We start from the raw sequence: 23,600 nt of genomic DNA on the forward strand, positions 1-23,600 counted from the left end.
TGCCAGGACCCTATCCGGTTCGTAAGTGACTTCGTCACAAAAGCGGACGCGCCACGATTTGCAGGCTCCCATTGGACAATCGCTGAGGTTGCGCGTTCTGGTTCTATGGTTCCATGTGAATGAATATCAAATCATGTATTCCCCGAGTTTTCCATAGGTTTGTGCACAAACATGGATGCGCCCAGCAGGCATCACATTGTACATGAGTCAGTACTCTATCTTTTATATATATGACTCTATGATTTGCCCACGGTTTTGATTTTAGTCGGGCACCGCATTGATCACGAAATGTTTATTTGGTTTTCAATGTGATCTGGCGGCTGAGCGTTTATGATGTGTCTGTGGGACGTACGTCCTCATTTTCGGCACGTATTTACAATCACCTGATTATCGCTTCCAATCAAAAACAAAACTGCCTCATCAACTCAGATTGCTAAAAGATAAGCACTTGCTCTCATCAAAGGTGTAAGTCTCAAGTGATTTATGATTCTTCGAAAAAGGAGGGCGACGTCATTAAATGCACGAGCGCCCAAGTTGGCAGCCTTGGACCATGCACAAAGTTAGCTTCAGGGGCTGAATTCTGTGCCTTTATTGTATTGGTAAAAAAGTTACGGATACACTGGAATCGGATATCAACCGAAGCCACTCTCTTGTTTTGTGAATTCCTTTGCGTGTGTCCGCGCACTGTCAAGGCCATGGAAGGTCTACACTTCAATTCAGCGTCGCTGGCGAGTCGTTTCGGTTAGATTGATTGGGGAGAAAGAACCGCCATTGGTTGGAACATGGTTGGAATTGTTGGCAACAAGAATGTTGTTGCCTTTAAAGGAGAGAGTAGGAAACAGACTTTCTTTCCAATGGGAGAGATTCAAATGTTAGAGGATTTGCGAAGGAAAGGCTCTGTAGCGATAGAATAGAGAAAGCCAGAGAGCAGGCTCACTTGACGGATGCCCTTCCACAGGAAATTTATGTAAGATATGAAAGTCTGCCCCAAATCTGTGGGTCTCATCGCGTATGCCACAGTCAACCAGTGGGTCAAAGATCTTAAAGGCTTTGTTCCGGCCAAGGTTGGCCACGAGGCAAATCATTGAAATTACAGTAATTTTGTAATGACGCAAAAAGGTTGTGGAGAATAGTCTGCCCAAGAACACATTAACTTAATTTGGTCCAGGTTGACTACGTAACTGCACGTATAATTTCTTAATGGTTCTCAAGCAAGGATTTTATGTAAAGTCGGTGTTCAAAGGTGAGACAGGACGGCTGCAGTTGGCGAAATCGGAAAGGTCGCCCCTTTGGGAGAACGAGAGTGATGACACGGATGGAATGGGTAATTCCAGAAATTGTGGGTCAAAAGTGTGACATTTTTGTGTCCCGGTTACATCTGACCTTTGTTATTTGACATGGAAATATCCTCGGAATTGATTTCAAACTATTTCTATTTCTTTGGCAGGTAATTTGCAATAATTCACCACTCTTTGAAATTAGAGAATGTGTTCTAAACTGACAAATTCATATGTCAGATGTGACAGGGACACCAAAAAAAAAAAAAATCCCAAATTTCTAGACTTACCCGAATGCAAATTTCCAGGGATACGGGCACAGGAGAGAACGGAATAAATGTCATCTTTCAACAGAAACCCGAAAGGTTAAAGAAATGATGCCATCCAGACGGCGTTTTATTCCGGCCAAGTTGTTTGACCGCTGCATCACGTACTTCGAAACTCGGAGGTACAGGTCACCTTCGTCAGTCTGAGGTTAACTATAAAAACGACAGAATTCGCAGACGACCAGGTATCAACCTCATTGGAGACGGGTCCAGACGACCTCACCCCTAGCTTCATTACAAAATTTAATTGTTTAATTCATATCCCTTCTTTAAGAAACGTCAAATTCCGTCATTAAAATCTGGCAATGACACAAAGTTTTCAATTGCATAATTGATTCTGGTAAGAGTATCGCTTCTTGGTTCAACTATTTTCGAGACATTGACTGAGGATTCATCTGGATGTTACCGAAATCCCGCCAGGCACAGGTGTCAGGGAAATGTGCTGTTCAGCCCTCCAGCCACTCCAAATATCAACAATCATATCCCTAGAGACCTTTGTCAAATATGTCTTATCTGAAAGCACTATCTCACCGGTACAAGCTACATTCAATGCAAGTGACATTGCCCTACGATCTTCTGCATTAATAATTCAACAGAGGAGCTGACTATCCCCCGCTGTCAACGCCAGACTCTCACAGAGAAAATAATGGCCCTGTTCAGAACGGGGCTGAAATATGGTATGACCTTATCGAGACCTTGTTGAATTGAGACTTTGTTCTATAATGAAATTATTTTTAAAAAACCATTCAAAATTGATCTTTTCCAATAGGAAAGAACTTGAAACTGAAAAGGAAAATACCCTCTGGGGTTCAAACCAAACACCCACAAAAATAATCACTAAATGCACTACACAAGCCAGCTCGTCTGGACCAATTTTTTCCCCTTCTTCGAAGCCCACCACCTTGCATGACGACGCTGAAGCTGTTATGTAACTCAGGAAATACCACAGTATATTTTGGCCCAGTTCAGGCTAGGAACAATTCTCTATGAAAGACTCACTTGTCAATAGCGGTGGGTAGTCATATTGGATGCTTCAAATTGCACTCACATCTTTTCCACAAAAAAGTATAAATGAAACTAGCCCTTTAATTAGAACATTTCATTTGCAAGAAACCATGCAAAGATTCCTGCTGGAAAAAAAGGAGATTTTTTTACATTTGTTTACTATTACAAAGCAAGAAGACAAAACAAAACATAGTTAATATGCATGATAGTCTAGTTTACAAGTTGGGATTGTTACATTTCATCACATGAGTCTCTCATCTCTTTTCAAATTATACATCAATTTCGTTTCTGCAACAAAAATTTTTGGTGAAAGTAAAAGTAAGAATTTCATTTAATCGATGAAAGATATCAAGTTATTTGGTAAAACAGAATTTACGGACAATACACTTAAAAGTGTCACATTTCGGCTTACTCCTTGCCTTTCCCAGTTAATTTTGCACTTCTGTTATTTAAAATGGCCTAAAGGAAAGTCAATTTCATTAAAGAGGGGTCACTCGCCCCAAATGTTGACTCCAATTTCAAAATAACACCACTAGATTTCAGTTTTAGAGCACTGTAATGGATTAAAAAATTCTTATTCATCCTGTAAATCATCCATTTCGAATCGGTAAATGAATGACAAAAACAAATTTGCTTTTCAAATTCAACGCCATTCCTGGATTGAGACGAAAAGACAATAATAAGGAAGAGTAAGAATACTTTTTGTAACTTCCAGTGCTCTGAAAGTGAAATCTAGTGGTGTTATTTGGAAATCGAAATCAACATTTGGGACGACCCCTCTTTGACCCAATCAAACTTTCTTGTGTGCAATTTTAAACGAAAGAAGTGCTAAGTTAACTGGGAAAACTGATATCTGATTCCATGGGCGTGACTAAACTGATGGAAAGAATGCAGTGTGCATGTTGTCATCAAATAGCAAAAATATGTGACCGTTTTGTCATAATTGTCTTTTTTCAAATAAAGGAGCTATAATACTTTCAAAACATGGGTAAACAATTCAGATTACACTGCCATAAATCATCAATAGACCTCTCCCCCAACCCCAAAGAAAATAACGGTACAGGGTGAGCTTTAGAATGTGAGAAGTAAACAACAATCAGGTTTACAATGCTCTGGATTGATTGGGCCTGCTCGGCTAGTCTTATCTGGTTAACTGGTGACAGTAAACTCACGAGACACACCATCATATGGTTTGATCCCTTCAATGATGTGTTTTGCATTGCCGTAAACATGGAAGCGGTAGGTACCAGTAGGCATTGTGGGAGGAATATGCCACCAAGTCGTTACCTCACTGAAACCAAGTATCTCATCAGTACGCTTCCAGTAGAATCTGAATGAAAAACAAGATTGGACTGGTTGAAGTAACACCGTCCATAACTGGTTTCTAAACAGATGTTCCCATCTGAAGTCATCCTTCTGAGCAATGAATCAAAAGATCGTACTTGGAACAAAAGACCTGCTGCTGGGAATTGCCATCATTTTTCGGCTTGCATTTTTCGAAGGTAATCCGTCACTATTTTTAAACAGTATACCACTGTTTTGGGCATAGCACGCCAACAGATTAGCACAGTGGACATAAGTGTTCCAGGGCCCCATTGATGAGTGACACAGCACCACTGCACGCTAATCCGGCCGTGTTTGAAAGGACCTCACTCACATTCCCTAAGGACAAAGGAAATTATGCAACACCTCACAATTCTGGGCTCTCTTTACAGGGCAGCAGACCTGGCTGAAATATTCAGGAGTCAATGAAGGTTACCTGTCAACTTAGAATGGCCACCAAAGAGTCATTCGTGTGGGTGTAAATGTCCATTAAATGAAATAACAAATTTTTGAAGAATATTGAAGACTGAATATCTTGAAAATCGCCCGTGTGCACTGCATTTTTCAAAGCACCCGGTTAAAAGTTCTTTTGCAATGTTTTCTTATACTTCTCATGCTCAGTGAATTCCAACACAGTGATTTCAATCATAATTACAGCTCCATCTGAAAAGAAAACCAGCTACAAACCTAGTACACCAGTCTGAGTCACTGAACATCTCAGAGAACTTTCCTGTTGTTGGATGTTTGAACTCAACTGACATGAAGGTTCCCCCTGTCTGGAAACGAGCAACAACAAAACTGTTCACATGGACCAATAGGAAACTTGACTGAACTGATATCGCAGCAGAGCTAAACTTCAACATTACAAGAAATGGGTGAAATCTGATAAACAAAAGTTGAAGGTTTAGCTATCATTTGTGGTTGATCAAAACTTAACTGTGCCATACTGAACATAGCTGTAATGTTGGTAAATGTGGGTCATTTGCCGGCTGCCCGAGGCGCCCTTGTATAACATCGCCTCGACCATGTTTAAATGTATTCATTGTTCCACGCTTAATGTCTTCATTGTACAGCGCATTTGAACATATGCATATGAAATTTGCGCTTTATAAATGAATAAATTATTATTATTATTTAATACTAATAACACCACATTTTTCTTTTTGAACTTGATAAATTGACGCATATCACTTGCTGGCTGAATGCTTTCTGAAATCCTTTCATACTAATATTTGGTAGGAATTACCACAGCTATCACTTTTCCACAGCTGCCACTACCTTTCACAGCAGAGCTGGTGAAAAGGAGCATGTACTTACCCTCACATCATTTCTGGGATTTCCAGCATGGAATGTGGCAGTTGCAGTTGTGTTCTGCAAACAGAGCAGTGAAACATGAAACATGTTCTTCTCAATACTGTGGAACAAGGATTAAGTCTGCATTACCAGAACTTTTCCTTGTAGTAGTTGCCATTTATTCACATTAACTTTTACATTTGTTTTTAATTAACCCTGCCATTATTAACTTAGTTTGCCTTAAACATATCACCTGTCTCTCATGTAAAATAAATTGGCCAAAGCCACCATTTGATTAACTGAGATATTCATTGTCAACTCACTCTCTTGTAAGATGCATCAGCATCCTTGGACACCTCACCAAACTGTTTGAAAGGAGGAACTTCATCGAACAGTACCCCTGGAAGAAGGGAGATCATCTTGTCCAAAAGATTCTTTGGAGTCGGCCCAGGGGCAGGATCAGTTCCCTGATGGGGAAAAAGAAAGGGGGTATAAATGAAACTCAGTTGTACAAAAGAGTTTCAGTGTAGACTTTTACTGCTCCATTAGAGAATTTCCAATAGGAGCATGTGATGACACAGCAAATAAAAGACTTTCATTTTAAAATTGACTCACAATGCATATTTAATCCGCTTATTTAAAACAAAGAAAAAAGGACACAAGTTTTGTTTTTCAATGATTTAAACCAAAATTTGTGTTTTTGCATTGTTGTTTCTGTTTCAAAGCTGAAGAGAAAAGTTACTGCATACGGGAATGTAATACCCATAATACAAGTAGGGCATAATATCCATGCTGCCTAGCAAGGCCAGCTAGGAGGTAAATCCTTTCACATTGGTGTGTGAGTTGTGTCTGACTGTATCTAGTTAATTTGGATAACAAGCCACAGCCTAACCATTTTACCAGTTTAAGTGTGGCTCTCCACAAAATCAAAATCACGAATTTCATACTACAAACATCAGACAAATCTATTCCTTCTGGAACTCTGTGAGGAGCCGGGAGCTACCTTTGCAAGATACTCAGAGAGTTTGGTGAACTGGTTGATGTATGCCTGAAGAGTGTGAGGACCAAAGACAGTAGAAGCTCCCTCATAACGCTGGATCTAGAGAAGAGAATATCGATGGAGGGATGTGTCAAACAAAGGACCTCTTGGATGAAATGGAAGCTGCACTGGCAGGCCAAAGCAACTCAAATGGGTTGCAATAGAATGGTTTGGCAACTGATATAGTAATGACAAAAAAGATCATTTTGCAGCCTTGCTCCTACTCAGATGTGGTAATGTGGTACAAAGAGCAAGTAGCATACCTGCAAAATTTGTCAAACAGAATGTGAATTATAAGGTCTCTCACATTGCATGAAGTCTGAAATCACCTTCTTGAAGCCTTAAAAATTCAAAAATAGTGTGAAGGATGGGATATTCAGGGTGCTGTGGTACTCAGAGCTTCTGTATATACATGATCACTGTCAAACGTACCTGGTATTCCTCATAGGTTGCGATGTAGTCTGCGTAGGTGTTTGTCAAGCCAGCAAGTACCACAATTGTGTCATTGGGCATTCCGTTTTGAATCAAGCTCTGAAAAATAATGAGTGAGAAATGAACATCTGCCTAAAATGACGACTTCAAGCTTCTTGTCTCTGATTCTTTTTGTCTCTTAATACTTAACATTAATTACTTAATTTGAAATGTGCAGATAAAACTAATTTCATGCATACAACAAAAACATCAAATAAAACCCGAGACTGTTGTAAAATGTATGAAAACATATTTACAAAATAGAGCCATTCAAAATGCACTGACTTACCTTTTGAGCTGCATCACGGGTTCTGCGACCAGACATCGTTCTTTGGAGGGATAAAAACAGCACCACATTAAATAAACAGAGTGGCGTATGAAGATCATTCAGACACATTTGTAGAGACGTTTCAATTAATTAATTACTGAGAATTATTTTTGGTCAACCATCACATGTGGCTTCAATAATTATCAAGACGTTTTTTCACTTCGTTGCCAACATTCAAACGTTCCAAAAAATTTTTCTTAGATGGAATCAGTGAGGCAATTGAGTCTTTCACAAGTCCTGTAAATCCATCAAAAGTTATCTGATCTTAAGTCAATACACAGGCTACTTAATTTACTTGTGAAAAAAAGCTTTTTCAGTCATTATTCACCTGTTATTTTACTGGTTTTGTTAAGGGAAGGGACTTGTGAGTGGACTGGTGATGGACTCCACAACAACAACGGTTGTGCTAAGAAATGTTTTTGAGATACTGTAACATCAACTTTTACACATGATGAAAACAGTTACATTTTCAAGCAACGTTGATGTTCTTGCTCACACAATTGAACCTACATGTATTTCTCCCCGTACCCAGGATATTCTGATTATTATTTAGGAGGCATGTGGACTAGTGGTTAGGGTTTGTAACTTTTGATCATAGGGTCAGAGGTTCGAATCCAGCTGGTGGCAGCATGTTACGATCTTGGGCAAGTCATTTTACCCCTATGTGCCTCTCTCCACCCAGGAGTAAATGGGTACCTGTGAGGGCAGACTAGCTTATGTTTAGCTGTTTGTGCCGAAATGGCAGCACCGGGCTAGTATACTCCCCAGGGAGCTGAGATGGTTTCAGGAATGTTCAGATGATGTGTGAGCCCAATGTGCAGGGACAATGATAATAAAGGGCCTCAGAATAGTTTGCTAGATAGAGGGCGCTTTACAAGTGCTTGTTATCATTATTATTATTACACAATTCAGATCCCACATCCAAAGATATCCTTGATGATGTAGAAAAAAGGCAAACTCAATGAATCAAGAATCTGGAGCCCAACTTTCAGTAAAAATGTGGAGAGCGAAAAATAGGAAGGTATTATGGCAGCTTGAGATCAAGAATGACAAACATCACACGTTAGCCGCCTGCAAAAAGAGTCAAACCACAGGATTGTTCTTAGGAAAAGAGGCTGGTCCTTGAAGACACATGGGTTGAGATTTTTTTTTACATCAGAAGATTCTACTTAGAAACTGGAGCTCACCTTTTTGTGAAGTACCTGGGAAAGGAAAAATAGGACAGTATACTCACGTGAATTCACCAGGAACTGCCACAACGGCAAACTGACCAATGCGTATCATCTGAGTGTCCACAATGGAAGGTCCCCACGGGTACGGTTCCAGCATCTACAATGCAAAGAAAGAACACTGCAAATCTCAAGAAAAAGTATATACTGCTACTATATCAATTCCTTTACGTTAACTGTCCCAGTTTGACGTGGTAATATCAACAAAAGTCAGACATACCAAATTGAACGTATTCAAAAGTGTGCATGCCACATCCTTGAAGCTGGCTAGTGCATTCAAAGGCTTGTGAATGGTTCAAACTAGGTTCAAACTAGGCCATCAAACTTTGCAAGATATCTCTGCTCCCAAATGTTTGATAAATACACAAATAAAGACAGATATACATGTAAATGCAGAATGGTTTCAATCCAATAACAACATCCACACAGGGAATATGTGGCAATTTTCCCCATCACAAAACTACTAGGTATGGAAATAGTGCCATGCTCATTTGACAACACTCCTGAATCAGATCTCCTAATTTGTATCTAATATCTTCATAGACCCCCTTTGCTTGAAGCAAGTTATTTAGATTCAACACTGTCCATGAAACGATACACAAAGGACTTGGGCTTGTTTCAGATGTTTGAGTTCACTTCCTTGAGAAAGATAATAAAAACTGCGATTCATTTTTAACACTCAAAGTGCAGCTCATTTAATTTGTCTTGCAAAAAATCTATGGGCCACAAGGTGTTCCCGAGAATCTGGATGATTCACAACTGAGGTCGATCTGTGGATGTGTGTATTATGGCCCTCCAACTGGGCATTTTTTCAACTGCTTCAAACTGTGCTCGTGGTCAGCAAATTTACATGTACCATATCTTCAAGTTGTTGTCTCTTCCTTCAACAAAACACCGCTGAAAATTTGTCAAATAAAGAAAACTTTTTCATGAAGTGAAGTGAGTACAGTCTAGGGCTCTGCCAAATATCCGAGTAACTGAATATTCGATCATTTGTCGAATATTCACATGTTATTTTTCAAAGTTGAATATTCGAAAGCAAAATTCATGAAAAGGAAGGGAAAATTTTCTTTTGTTTTAAATGAGAAAAATTAGACTATGGCTCCAGGCTTGTTTCAGGCAGATTATGAAAATAAATCTTAATATGATTTAAGAAGTAAATTATTCATTAAACAATTTAAAAGGATTAGAAATCTTCAACAGGGCAAGAAGTCTTGTTCATCTTTCAATTTTGGTAAATCGTGGCTGGAGATACTCCTAGATGTGAGAAGCTACTTTATTGATCATAATGTACAATAGTACATTATACCTATTCACACTGGCCTGGGACTAGTGATATATTGTTTAGAAGAGGCCTGGGGCCTGAGTTATTAATTTTGAGATTGGCCTTGGGGTCAAAGTGTTTAGTGAGCTGGCCTGGGTCAGAAATATTAATTGAGCCTTGGTGTATTTTATCGAGAAGAGAATCTACTTAGAGCTCTGAAGGAAGTTGAGTAATCATTTCTGTAAGACTTTGGAGGCTTAGATGAAGCCTTGTCTTAAGTCAATTAATTATTGAACACATTTAAACGATACTGTACTAGGGTATGCGATACCTGGTCGCTAGGTACCTTGCGTGGAAACTTACATTTATTACCCCCCCTTCCTATTCTCCCTTGGTGTATCGAGAACTCGTCAAGCTTTGATTAATTTGGTCTTGCAAATTAATTCTAGTCTGCAAATTGGGAAACTGAGGACTGTAAATACTGAGTGTAAATGGAGCTGCTGACTGAATTGAAGCTGCTGCTTATGCAATTTAAGAATTGTTCCACCTCTGTTCTGAATTACTGGTGTCCCTGCATTCCATTTTTCCCTGCACCTGATTCTCCTCCTGAAGTAACTTTGTCATATAGTTTGACCCGGCCAAAACGATTTGCTAAAACAGAGAGGCAGAACTCCGGAGGTTTAGGCCTTAACTATTCGGCCTGGTGGCAGCGCTATCGTCGCAAAGTTTTGCAAGGAAATCTCAGAATCCCCCCCTTCATTTTCCACCACAGTATTGTTTACTTACTTTGCAGTATTAAAGATATTTAAGGATAATTCAAAGTGGACAGTTCCACTTTTAAGATTCAACAAATCATGCGCACTGTGTTTAATTGTCCAACTTTAATCAGAGTAATAGCCATTACTGCAAAATTTGCATAAATGCAAATTAAATTTTTTGGCGGTAAATTGGTTGTTTCATCAATGTAAATTTGCTCTGGAAAAAATTGCTAGACCGCTAATGTCTTTGTCACATTCATGGGTATATCAAAGCAATTTTACTGCATATGCAAAATTACTGGAAAACTGAGTTTAGAACTTCACAATGGTAACAATTCATCCATTTACTGCCTAAATCTCATTTCAGTGGTGCCAGTAGCCTTCTTTTGTGATTATTTTTTCAAACTAATGGTGTCAGCACAGTATCCAAATGTCATTTAAATTAGGCAAACATCATTAAAAATCACTCTGAAACACTGTGATTTTTTTACTCATACCATATGTAAAGCAGTAATGGCTTTCTACTATGTGGGATGACTGCTGTCTCATTTGTTCGTGCCAAAAAACCGATGATTGACCTCCAACCACCTTCAAAAGGTGTGGGAAAGTTCAATTACTGTGAGATGTTCATCACAGACAGTCTTTCACAGACTCCTTGATTAAAATTGAAGTGAAATGAAGTGAAACAGTCTTACCTCTCCGATTGGGAGTAAAATTGGTTTGGGTTTCTGACATTCTACCAACTGGGCAGATGGCTTTTTGATGAAAGACACAATTAATCTCCAGAAGGCATCCCCTTCAGTGTCTCCTACAAACAGAATAAAGTTATTTGGTTTTATCCTTGATTACCTTGTTGCAAGGAAGAATTACCATAAAACTAGTCCTCTTACAATAAAACGATCTAGTCTGCATGCTACTTCAGTCCCACTGAGAAAAACCAGATGCTCATTTCAGATCACAGCAGATGGAAAAGCTGCTTCTGACCGATGAACCAGTCAAAGTTGCTTAGTACTTTGCCTTGTTTTACTGAGCCGAAATGCAGGGCATGCTTAGTTATAAAATAACAGAAGATAAAACACTTGATATTTATCAGGAACAAGGGTAAGCACACATACAACTTTCCATCATACTGTTTGTACAGACATATACCTTGTTTGAAGTTGAATGCTCCTGGTCCATCGGTGGTCCCCGCAGCAAAGCTGAATCCCATAGCTGCTTTGCAAGTCTTTCCCTGTGTGATCAATCATTTCATTCACAATATCAACAAACCATTGTCTGATCATGCATGATTTCACAATCTGAGAGTACTGACAGAGAAACTTCGTCGGGAAATTGCACTGATAGGTTCAAGTTGCAACTGTGCCATTCTCCTAATCCTAAACCCCTTCCAATCAAAAATATGCAAAGTTTAACCCTTAAAGAGTCGGGTTAATATTTTTGCTCATCTCACAGCTGGGGGGGGGGTTGGATTTCCCCCCCCCCAAGAACTGGGCTGTGCCACGCTCGAATTATTTTACTTGGCAAGCATGTAAAGACACTCCTTATCATTGAAAATATGTACAAATATGAAGTATAAACTCAATCAAACATATGGTTTTGTTGTTACAGTCATCTGAAGTTGGAGGCTCCATGTGTACCGGCTTGTGTGCGCTGAGCACCTTAGTGGAAAAAGTAAACACATGTTTGGCTGATCTGTCTCGGAAAAATGCACGCTGCGCAAGAATGTTCAATTTCCACAAAATGACAGCCAAGCATTAGTCTAATAACTCCTGACAAAAATTCACTGCAGTGATATCCTCACCCCCCCTCAATTAGGGTTAAACCGTTCCATCAGCAAAAGGCAAACACCAAGCTTGACATTTACATGTATATCCAATCGTGTAACTAAAATTACATGACAAGGACTCTCTGTACTTAAATACACCAAATGACATGTTGTTATAAAAAACAACCATAGAACGTCAATCAATGAAGTTTCAAAGCTTTTCTTCTCCATTTGAATAAATAATATCTTCCCCAAACTTGCATTGAGTTGATTACCACACAAAGTGTTGTCATCAGAAAACCCAAGTGAAAAAATCCAAAAATTCTGTGGCATGTCATGCTGAACATGATTGGCGAAAAGATGAAAGATCTGCCACACAAAGGTATACCGTTAAACATGTTGAAGCGGTTAATTTTTAAAGGAACCAGGAAATGAATTTTTCTTAGAATCACTTTTTGGGTATTTCTGTACTGTTCTTCTATGTATGAAGACTGACATCTTTTTTGAGTTACGTGAACTGAACGGTGCACTTTTCAGAACATTAAAAATTGACCAAGCATTTCTGGAAAAGTGAGGGTGCTTTTGCTTTGATGTAACTCCAGGAAGACATGGTTCAGGTTGAATATTTTCATGCTCAAATTGTGAATCCAAAATTTACTATCTGGGAAAATTTTGCAAAAAGGATTTTTGCTGGATTAATGCCATATACTTACACAGCAATAAATTGCCAAAGAAAATGAAGTCTGCCATAGCATATTTCATGTATGTATTTCGGGACTCCATGAATCGGGGAATTACGTTAATAACTCAAAATCCAGACAACTCAAATTTTTATTTATTCACTGAGGTTTGAGTTTTCAGATGTAAACGGCAACCAATGAAAACATGACTGTGCTACCTGCACGTGGTATGCGTAGCCCAGGCACGGCTTTTGTGACTGATTTTATCCTTCAAAGTTTGCGGTATAAGCCGCCCAGCGTATAAGCGGCAGAGACGTTTTTCAGTGTGAGAATCAATGTACAAGCCGCAGATTATATTCTGAAAATTAGAGTAAAATCAAAAAATTATCAAAGATTGAGATTTTTGCGCTCAAGGTCCCCCAGGGACAGCTGGCATTATTCATTAGCCAATTTATAACTTAGAATTGCTAAACTAGACATGATTTTTCATTAGTTTACAGACCCAGAATGTACTGTTGTATATCACAGTCTGGTTGGTCATGTCGAGATACTGGTGAACAGTGCTAACAGGTCCACTGAGCTTTTTGGTGGCACTCTTGTACAGGTCCTGTGAAAAGGGTTGAGAAGTCATTCATAATGGTATTGAGACGACAAACATTACAAGTTTGAATATGTCAAAGAAGGCAAACAAACAATAAAAATGATCTCATTGAATGGAATAGTAGTAGTTGAAGGCTGTGATGATTCTATTTAAAGTGGATGAACTCACCAATAGATATGCAGCACTACTTGTGTGTGTAATTAGAAGGCACTGGATATTTAGCCATTGCTGGCAAATTTAACGAAATGATAGTTTGTTAGGCACAGGCCCAGTAACTGTTTTTATGGACTTAGAAATTCTTACAGTGACAAATCTTTGACTGGTTCTAGCTGTGCCAACATACAGTGTGTACTTGTGACTTCATATTCATGAGCCCGTTTTATAATTTCGGACGTTTTTCCCTTAAAAAAATCCCCTTGCTTCACGAATCAAAAAATGAAAATGTAGTACTCTGTAATTGAATGTTGGAGTCGATTCAAAATAACAAAGAAGAACATTCTTATTTTTTGGGTCAAAAATAGGACAAGTTAATGAATATATACGTAAGAGGGCACTGTCTACTTGTAGCCGGCAAAAACTGTTTAGCTAAATTTGCTGGTGATGGCTAAATATTCATTGTTTAATTATAAACATGACTGTGGACCAGTGGTCTTCTGACTTGCAGAAAATTGTTTCACTATGCTGTAAAGAATCCGACTTCTAGACAGAGGATGGCAAGATATAGGATCAAGGGATATCCCCCCTCGATGTCCAAACCCAATGGACACTCTAGACTGCTATTACCTAACACATCCTACTAGATGTCTGAAAAGAATTAATGAGATTCCAGTCATACATTGACCAACACAAAAAGGGGGCACGGTTTCTCTCCGTCCCATATCTTGCTTCAAATGTAGGATAAAGGAAGCAACTGCAGTAGATCTTTCACAAAAACGTACCAACGCTTTCTTGTACTGGTATTCTCCAATAATCCTGGTGCTGTCAAACATGTCAACTCCTGGCCCAAATGCAATGCATTTCTCATTCTGATGGGACAAGAAAACAAAGACAGAAAGACAGAAAATTCTGAAATTGTGAGCTGCATATAAGTACATGTAAAAGAGCTGGAAGTGTGCTGGTCGTCCTGTTTATTGTATGCTTTTCTGTTGTTTCAAAGCTTCACTAATGCCAACTGCATAAATCTTTCAATAAAGACCACTTGTTTTACAGAGACAAAATGACATGAGATATGAAAGGGTGATAGGGCTGTGCCGAATATCCAAATAGTTGATCGATTATCAAATATTTGAATGTTATTATCCGAATTTGAATATTCAAATGTAAAATTCATGAAAAGGAAGGGAGAATTTTCATTTTAAGTAAGAAAAATTGTACTATGGAGGCTTGTTTCACAAAGATTCAAATGAAAAGTGGCAGAAATCTGACCATGACTCAGATATTAAATTATTCAGTGGCCCTAACAGTCCAAAATTCTCTGCTCTCAATATTATTTTTACATACACCCTGGGGGATTAATGGTAAAAGAAATTAAAAGGAATAGAAATATTTCACACAGCAAGAAGTATTGTTTATCTCTTAAATCTTGCTAAATCGTGGCTGGAAATACTCCCAGATGTGAGAAGCTATTCTAGCGATTATATTGTACAATTTTGTGCATTATTGCAACTGATTCCGTATATGGTTTAATCATCAACAAACTGCTGGTTGGTATGACTGAATATTCAGATATTCTATCAACTTGAGGGTCGAATATTCAAATAGTGGATTATTCGAATTGACTCAGGCCTGAAAGGTGATATTCAATCATGCAAAAATTCTGACCTTACAAACTTTTTTGATGCATAATATCAACCTGTACCAGCTCCCTTGGCTTCGGAATACAGGGTTACTGGGAGTGATATTTCTGAACAGCTGACAATATTGTATTCGACTTTTAAATTGCTGATATGAAAAGCAGAAATGCTACATGTAGGTTTCTGACAAAGACAACTATAAACCTAAAGTGTTGGGCAAAATTTCTTATTTAATGAGAAAGAAATCTTTAAACTGTTCCAGTACCTTGCCATCACATGTGCTTGTATTATAGTCACATGGCTTTCCACTGTCAATGCATTTGGCGCCTTTGGTGTTTGGAGAGACGTCTCCAAGATTTGATGAAGCAAAAGCAGCAACAAATTTCCCCTGAATAAAGAATTGCATCATGAAAGCAATTACAGAGAGGAACTTTACATAAACACTAAATGATAAGTGCCATTGTTTCAGCTCAAGCATAATTCTAGAGAATGTTCTATTTATGCAAATGTCGCCAGTGCTTCACAACGGATATATGCAGAAAGATTGTGACATACACTGGCAAAAATCATCAGCAACTTCTGCATGTATGATAAATCATTTAGCATCTTTAAGGGGACTTACATGTATGTACAGGTGTTTTCATGAACAAATGGTTTATATCTTGCAAAAGAGATTTCTTGTCTCTCACAAGCAAGGATTTCCTTTTTATCAAAACTCTTCAAAAATGATATCTTATTATTTTAATCACCCACCTTGCCAGGTCTAGCATCTTTATTGAAGTAACTCTCCATCAACTGGGAAGCGTATCCTTTGTTATCTCCGCTAATGAGGTGGTTTGTATTGTTCATGCTTGTACCATGGACCGCAAACCAACTGCAACAAAGTAACCAATTCATTCCAACCAGTCAATTTCAAAGACATACTCTACATGTAGTTGCCATCTTCTCAATGCACATGTACTTGTCATACATAAATAATATGGGCCCACATACATGCGAGTATGTATGTAGTTCCTCAATGATGACGACAAGGACCATTGGAAGCCACTTGGCCTAATGCATACTAGCCTGCAGATTTTACAAAGGGTAAGCAATGACCTGAGTACAAGCCCATTTCAAATGTTCCTGAAGTCATACATGTACTCACTTTATCATGCCAAGGTCTGCGCCGTTCTTGTCCACTAATTTGAGGACAGTCATCAGTTTATCCACATTGGTTGTATATCTGCAGAACAGGAACAAGGGAAACTTGTTTCTAGTGGTGTGCATTTATGGATAGTATGGGAACCGGGTAACTGGCAGGTACCCATAATAATTAAAATAATAACAAAAACCATGTCAGTCAAGTCTAATGAAAACCCTTGGGTCATGGAGTCATACCAGGCCTTCAAATGACAACATATGTAATCGCAATCAACTCACTCTGTTGTGATATATTTTTGCAGTTATTTCCTCCTTCTATAAATACTAATGGTGTATAGTTTGCTCATAGACTCATCTTTTTCTTAGGTTTTATGTTGTGAACTTGTTACCTAAAGTTTCTTTTTTTTTCATATAAAAGTAATACATGTACATTACTTAAATGTTGTATATGTACCTTCAAGGGGTAAACTTTGATGTCATTTGGTCTATTGTCAAAACAGCGTGACAAGCAGTGCATAGTCGGGGCCTCTTTTCACTTGGGCTTTCTTAGTATGCAGGCATGCAACAAAAAACAAGGAAATTCCAATCTTTACAAGACTTTATACAGTGTTTTCAATTTTCAATGGTACATTGTATGAGTGTGGAATGAAAAATGAAGTAATCAGCAGATCCAAGGAAAGGTTGCATGCCTGGTACGTGGAGTCACATGACTTTTCATGGAATTAGTCAGTTCAAGCAATACCTCGAGGAAAAACATGACCCTTTTGTTTCCTCCAGTTACTCACACAAGAATTTGAAGAAAGCAGATTTCATGGAGGTGAGGTTGACAAGTACATGTATTTGAAATTTGAAAGTATGTGACATCAACTTCATAAGGTTTCCATATCTCAACAAAGAATAGTTAACATCCCACTCAATATCTTTTTTCACTTGAAACAGCACAACACACAGGTTCAGTTGGGCATAAAGAATCTGAAGTCTTCTGCTAAACACCAGACACACTGTACAAATCCACATTGATACAAGTGCTCCTGACTTACTTATCTCTTTCTTCTTTGGGATTGTTTTCATAAGCACTTGGGCTGCGGTTGATGTTTGAATCCAGAAGGGTACCAGAGTTATAGTATACGTTGCCATCCACCATGTTATTGTGAGCATTCTCTATACTCTGAAGAGAATAGAAAATACAGAATCTATTCTGAAAACATTCAGTAAGGAGCACCTACATGTACATGTACTTTGCCACCAAAGTACACATACATGTACCGGTACTATAAAGTAAAAAACACACTGTATAGTACTTCTTTCTTTGGATATTTCTAGGGATAAGAAATATTCACCTTCAGCCCTTTTTTTTACTTTTCATTTCCATTTCTTTCAAGTTTAATACAGATATTGGAGGAGATGCTATTTTGCATCACATCAAGAATATCTAGGCCTACAGTGATTGGGTGGTAAGGATGGCTTGTGCGCAAAGGTCTGGTCTGTCACCACCGTCATGGGATCAATCATCTGTCTGGGATGTACATGTAAGTAGAGTTGTTCCACGGTTGTTGAGAGTTTATCTCAGCCTTTCTCAGAGTTCCTGTGTTTTCCTTCCTCCTTGGATAGATATGGGTCATTTGGCAGCTGTCTAAGGCCTTGGAATGCCTTCAGCTACATTGTAAACAGCATTGTAGCTTCATGTTTTTTTGTACAGCGCATTTGAACAGGACTGTATGAAATTTGTAGTTCACAAATAAATACAACATCATCAATATTATTAATATTTTTAATTTGTGGTCATATTAGATTAACCCAGTAACAGTTGGATGATTACTCGTTAATCCAGACTGATTGCAAGTCTCACTGCACTTGTAGATACGTAGAAATTGAAAACAAATTACAACTACAGTCCATGTATACATACTTTCCCACTAACCTGAGCAATGCCGTTGACCTGGGCATGGAAGGCTTGTGGGACAAACCCTAAGGATGTCACTTGGAAGAGAAGGTGTTCTAAGAAGCCAGCAACTCCAGAGTGAGAGTGGGTTCCACTGATAGCCACATTCTTGATAGAGTACAGTCCCTTGTACTTGGCTTGAAGCAGTTTGATAACCTGTTAGAAAGGGTAATACAGGTAACTTTCTTCCGTCAAAATTTTCACTGAAAAAAGGGAAATGAGGAACTTACATGTACTGACTTGTAAATTTTAATCTGTGAAAAGCAGGCTTCAGTACATGTAAGTCCATACACAGTATTACCAGACACAGCTCCACAAACTAAGAGTAAAATACCCAGAACAAATTGTAAACAATCAGTCTTTGAATTGTGACAGATCATACTCTAACAGTATCACATCCAATTTAAACAAGGTGAACTTGTGGGTGGAATTTGAAAGCATTTGAAAAAACTGTAAAACAAATTTAATAAATGATATGAACTTTGAAATTTGAACTGGTAAAACCTCAATGTCTATCATACAACTAATATTTCAATGAAAGATTTGTAAACACACTACAACAATCCATTTAGACAACTAGAATGGTGAAGCCACCATGGCTCACTGCTTCAATGAATCTCCATTAATTGAAAAAGAGCTGTTGAGAGACATCAATGTAACTTACAAATGGCGCTGCTAATTTAAACTACGCTACCCCCACACCATCATCCCACCCATCTCCTACAAGTACAGGTACATGTACTTCACCCTATCCCATCAATCCGGTACCACCCCTCATCATCCTATCCATCTCCTCCTCTGCCCTCATCGCATCATTCCATCTATCTCCTACTTTACCCTAAACCCAAAACCCCACCTATCTGTTACACGTATGTGTTCTTCACTCCCATCCAATCAATATGGTACTCCATCCCCATCCAATCATCCCAATCCATCTCCTACTCTGCCCCAATCCCATCATTCCATCCATCTCATACTCTGCCCACATACAGGTACATGTACGTGTACCATCATCCCACCAATCTCCTACTTTGCCCTCATCCCCCCATTCCATCCCTATCCTTCTCTTCCCATCCCATCACCTCATCAATCTGGTACTTCATCCCACAGCCATAATTCCATCCATTTCCCCACTCCACCCATCCTATCATTTATTTTCTGCCTCATCTCATCATCCCATCCATCTCTTCAGCCTCCATCCCATCATCCCCTCAGCCCCCATCCCATCATCTCCTCAGCCTCCATCCCATCATCCCTTCCATCTCCTCAGCCTCCATCCCATCATCCCATCATCTCCTCAGCCTCCATCCCATCATCCCTTCCATCTCCTCAGCCTCCATCCCATCATCCCTTCCATCTCCTCAGCCTCCATCCCATCATCCCTTCCATCTCCTCAGCCTCCATCCCATCATCCCTTCCATCTCCTCAGCCTCCATCCCATCATCCCGTTCATCTCCTCAGCCTCCATCCCATCATCCCATCATCTCCTCAGCCTCCATCCCATCATCCCATCATCTCCTCAGCCTCCATCCCATCATCCCATCCATCTCGTCAGTCTCCATCCCATCATCCCGTTCATCTCCTGAGCCTCCATCCTATCATCTCATCCATCTCCTCAGCCTCCATCCCATCATCCCATCCGTCTCCTCAGCCTCCATCCCATCATCTCGTTCATCTCCTCAGCCTCCATCCTATCATCTCATCCATCTCCTCAGCCTCCATCCCATCATCCCATCATCTCCTCAGCCTCCATCCCATCATCCCTTCCATCTCCTCAGCCTCCATCCTATCATCCCATTCATCTCCTCAGCCTCTATCCCATCATCCCTTCCATCTCCTCAGCCTCCATCCCATCATCCCGTCCATCTTCTCAGCCTCTATCCCATCATATCGCCCATCTTCTCGGCCTCTATCCCATTATCCGGTCCATCTCCTACTCTGCTCCTGCATGTACCAATCATCCTACAAATCAAGCACAAATGACACCCACACCCATGTTAAATCTGTCATACCTCAAGCGTTACCAGCTGATCTTGCATTCCTGCATCAATGCTGACAAAGACAGCCCTGTGATCTGGTTTATTGATATCAGCGATGATAAAAGCTCGGCTGAACTGACGAAGGTGGATACCACCAGTTATTTGCGAAGGATTGGCGTATCCCATCTGGGGGAAAAACGTCATTTTGACATTTTAAGACATTTGGTATTTGTGGTGTCCTCATTATTTTCAAAATACTTGCAGCTGCCCAAAAAGTATCAGTGCATACCATCTACTGGTTGTTCAGTACATCACTTCCATTATCTACATTATCTGCATATATGAAAATCTCATCATTAAAATGTTACACAAAATAAAAAAAAAATTTAACAATAAAATAAAATTAAATCTAATATTAAACTTGTTGAACAGAGGAAGACAAGTATCAGTAAATCTGCAGAATCTGGAGGATCTGCTGTAAGAAATAGTCTGCAAAGATAACTGCCGGTATAGGAGGGAAAATACACTTTCAGATTATAAAGTACATGTATAAAAATACATCATGTCAGAATGAAAACACCAGCAGACAGTGATAAAATCCTACAATTAACAAGTCCAAAGATCGTTAGCCTTTATAACAGTGGTTTTTCTTTGGGGGTGGGGAATTCTGTCGAGAAAAAGCTGCATCTGGTTCTATGCTTAAACGTACATTCAAAGATGGAAATCAAACCTACATGTACATTTAGATGTATCAATGCAAATTGGGTCTTTATTTCCAGCTTTTGCTGGTTTTGCTGGCAACTTACAATGCCACCGTGAGTGTTTGGGGGAGGGGGAATTTGACAGTTTACAGTGACAAATCTCAGTCTTTTTTCCTTACAACTGCTCCAGAACCAAAGATCACAAAAAACAAAATAACATATTCTGCAATTTAACTTCGAATTAGATTTAAAACATTAAATGAAGATATCAGAACTTTTTGGGATGAAACAAAACAAAACAACAACAACTGCAGTTTGTTAGTGTGGCCTGGCAGGGATTTGAGATTGCGATTGTGCGGTTTTCAAGGCCAATTCAAGAACCACTGTACCATGAAACTGAGTGAACTGCACAATTGAGTAGTATCAATTTCCTGCAGGCTGTTCATCAAGGAGTAACATGTGACCAGGACTTAATTTCATGGAGCTTATAGCCAAAAGGCTGTGTTTAAATGTATTACCATACTGCAGATTTTGTTTAATTTGAGCACTTTTTCATGGCATTGCTTCACTAAGTTAAACAAATTTTTAATCCAAGGTAAGTGTGCCCTCTGCTGTGCTTCCTGCTTACAGTCTCAATGAAATAATTTGGAGCCTCTGCAATCATAAAAAATGTATGCCTAGCAGCGCTGTGAAATCCGACCAAGATGACTGAAACATATGCATGAACTTGTACACACTTTGTTATCATTGATGATAGAAATTGGGCTCAGACAACTCAATTGTTTGCCAACTCGACTTGGGACAACTCCACTGTTACAACAAAATAACCAGTACAACTTACATGTAAATGTCTGTGCATCAAACGGAAAGACAAGTCATCCATTAAGACAGGTCAACTAGTCAAGTTGACAATTGACAGGTAAACTAAAAGTCCTTTTTCCCTCATCAAATCTCAAATAAGATTAAAACATTATTATTTAGGCCCTACTTGTACAAGAAGGTTCCTTCCATTCAGAGTGGCTTTATTTTACTGCACTGATGATGGTATTTGTGGAAAAAGGATTGATGAAAATGGCCAAATACAAACAAAACATACAAAAACGGTAGATACAAACACAGAAACTTGCCATTCGCTGGCCTCCCTAGTCCAACAATTGGCAACATGTCCAACATCCAGGGAAAATAAGAAATGCTTGCCGAGATCTAAGGACATGTACGTCACTAAGATATGTAAGCGGGAGCAGAACATATACAGACAACATTGATTTTCCCTTAAAATATTTCAACAGCCACCAGCAAGTGATAATATGTCCTTAAAAAATGAAATTTAGCCGGGAAAATTCTTAAGTACATGTATTTACTATAGCTATAGTTTTTTAGACAAGTCTCGAGTTTGTACACGGGGCACAGGGGCATCAAGTTTTGCCGGTGTATGGAACTCTTTCCCAAGTCAGACTATAACAAGGTCAAACATTTAACATGTCTAAGGGTGATCACAGAGTGATATACATGTATTTGTCGAATTTTTCAGCCAAGAAGGCAGATACCATGTTGACTTCAGCTGCTGGTCCCGTGATGTCTGCTATTCCAACACCAATTTTGTAGTTCGGCGTATTAACAGCCTCCACTTTCGCGATTCCATCGTTGGACAGATCTTCTCTTGGACCCGGAATGCCGCGTGCGGTGACAAGTAACACTAAAAAAGTCAAAAGCACAATATGGCCCGCCATTGCCTCTGTAGCTGCACTTCGGACAAAAATTCAGACGGAAGAAGGAGAGAGAGTTGCGCCCTTACAATCCATCGGGTAAATCACGAGTCAATGGACAGATCATGTGACATATCACGTTATAATCATAGACCTAACACAACACACCTGCAGCCAGAAATGAGACGGCCGAATCCACACGGTCTTCCTTGTAGCAACGCTACACTGCTGCAGAACTGAGCATGCGCATTAACCAGCAGAAGTTCACATATCCGCGTACGCGTAGAGCTAGCAGAACAGAACTGACTGTGTCTGTGTGGTAGCGGGTTTGTGCACAAGTCAATGGTGTAGCACTTTTTTGCAACACGCCGCGGCCCCTTCCTTTTTCATTTTTCCGTGTAGCACTGCTACACACACAGGTTCTGTCCTCTTCGGTCTCATTTCTGGCTGGGTATAAACAAGAAAATTCATAATTATGCACGCATGCCAAATGGCCCTAGTCAGTAAAGTGTCGATTATTCTTACGAATACCAGTTTGGACATCCTTCAAAAACTGATAGCCCAAACTTGACTTGATAGACACAGAAATCACTTGTGACATTAGGTTGCAAACGTCAAACACGGTGACTCGAGAGGCGCTCTCAAAAATAAAGTAGATTGCTTTAGACTTTCAATACCGTTAATAACACGCAAATCTTTAGATTTGCTGCGGTAACATTTTCTGTTGAGATAAGCGATTTTCAATTAAAGCGAACCGCTCCTTACATTGCACTGTATAATGTTTTTAATTTGTCTCCTTCATTTTTACATATCCCTTCCATTTTAGTTTTATTTCATCTTTTTTTTCATTTTAATTTAGATATTCTATTTGAAGAGCAGTGAACTGTAGTTTTCAAATCAGTCACTCGAGAAACTTGCTTGGTGGTGGTGTAAAAGGTACCCAGCTCTGTACAGTCATATCGATAGTCTTTGCTAAT

The 23,600-nt window shown here is 39.2% G+C and overlaps 1 protein-coding gene across 2 annotated transcripts in view; it reads right to left on the reverse strand.

The window, feature by feature from the left end:
• Positions 1-1,643: 1,643 nt before the first annotated feature.
• LOC147796005 (neutral ceramidase B-like) overlaps positions 1,644-23,600 on the reverse strand; it is a 33,009-nt gene continuing 11,052 nt past the window's right edge. The window contains exons 1-19 of one of the 2 annotated variants that reach the window (XM_087149129.1): positions 22,465-22,839; positions 20,250-20,402; positions 18,217-18,393; positions 17,336-17,463; positions 16,300-16,377; positions 15,906-16,026; positions 15,418-15,540; positions 14,298-14,384; positions 13,261-13,365; positions 11,463-11,544; positions 11,009-11,121; positions 8,297-8,391; positions 7,024-7,063; positions 6,696-6,794; positions 6,228-6,323; positions 5,548-5,691; positions 5,249-5,302; positions 4,619-4,707; positions 1,644-3,938 (exon numbers count right to left, since the gene is read on the reverse strand). In XM_087149129.1, coding sequence (XP_087005255.1) covers positions 3,758-3,938; positions 4,619-4,707; positions 5,249-5,302; positions 5,548-5,691; positions 6,228-6,323; positions 6,696-6,794; positions 7,024-7,063; positions 8,297-8,391; positions 11,009-11,121; positions 11,463-11,544; positions 13,261-13,365; positions 14,298-14,384; positions 15,418-15,540; positions 15,906-16,026; positions 16,300-16,377; positions 17,336-17,463; positions 18,217-18,393; positions 20,250-20,402; positions 22,465-22,647 — 2,148 coding nt within the window. In that variant the 5' untranslated portion in view covers positions 22,648-22,839 and the 3' untranslated portion in view covers positions 1,644-3,757. Of the gene's footprint in view, positions 3,939-4,618; positions 4,708-5,248; positions 5,303-5,547; positions 5,692-6,227; positions 6,324-6,695; positions 6,795-7,023; positions 7,064-8,296; positions 8,392-11,008; positions 11,122-11,462; positions 11,545-13,260; positions 13,366-14,297; positions 14,385-15,417; positions 15,541-15,905; positions 16,027-16,299; positions 16,378-17,335; positions 17,464-18,216; positions 18,394-20,249; positions 20,403-22,464; positions 22,840-23,600 lie in introns of those variants that run through there. The other variant, XM_087149128.1, reaches the window with a different exon arrangement.

The sequence above is a fragment of the Acanthaster planci genome, linkage group LG19 (assembly GCF_054643075.1).
Source record: "Acanthaster planci isolate LZ-2023a linkage group LG19, COTS_SCS, whole genome shotgun sequence".
NCBI classification, from domain to species: Eukaryota; Metazoa; Echinodermata; class Asteroidea; order Valvatida; family Acanthasteridae; genus Acanthaster; species Acanthaster planci.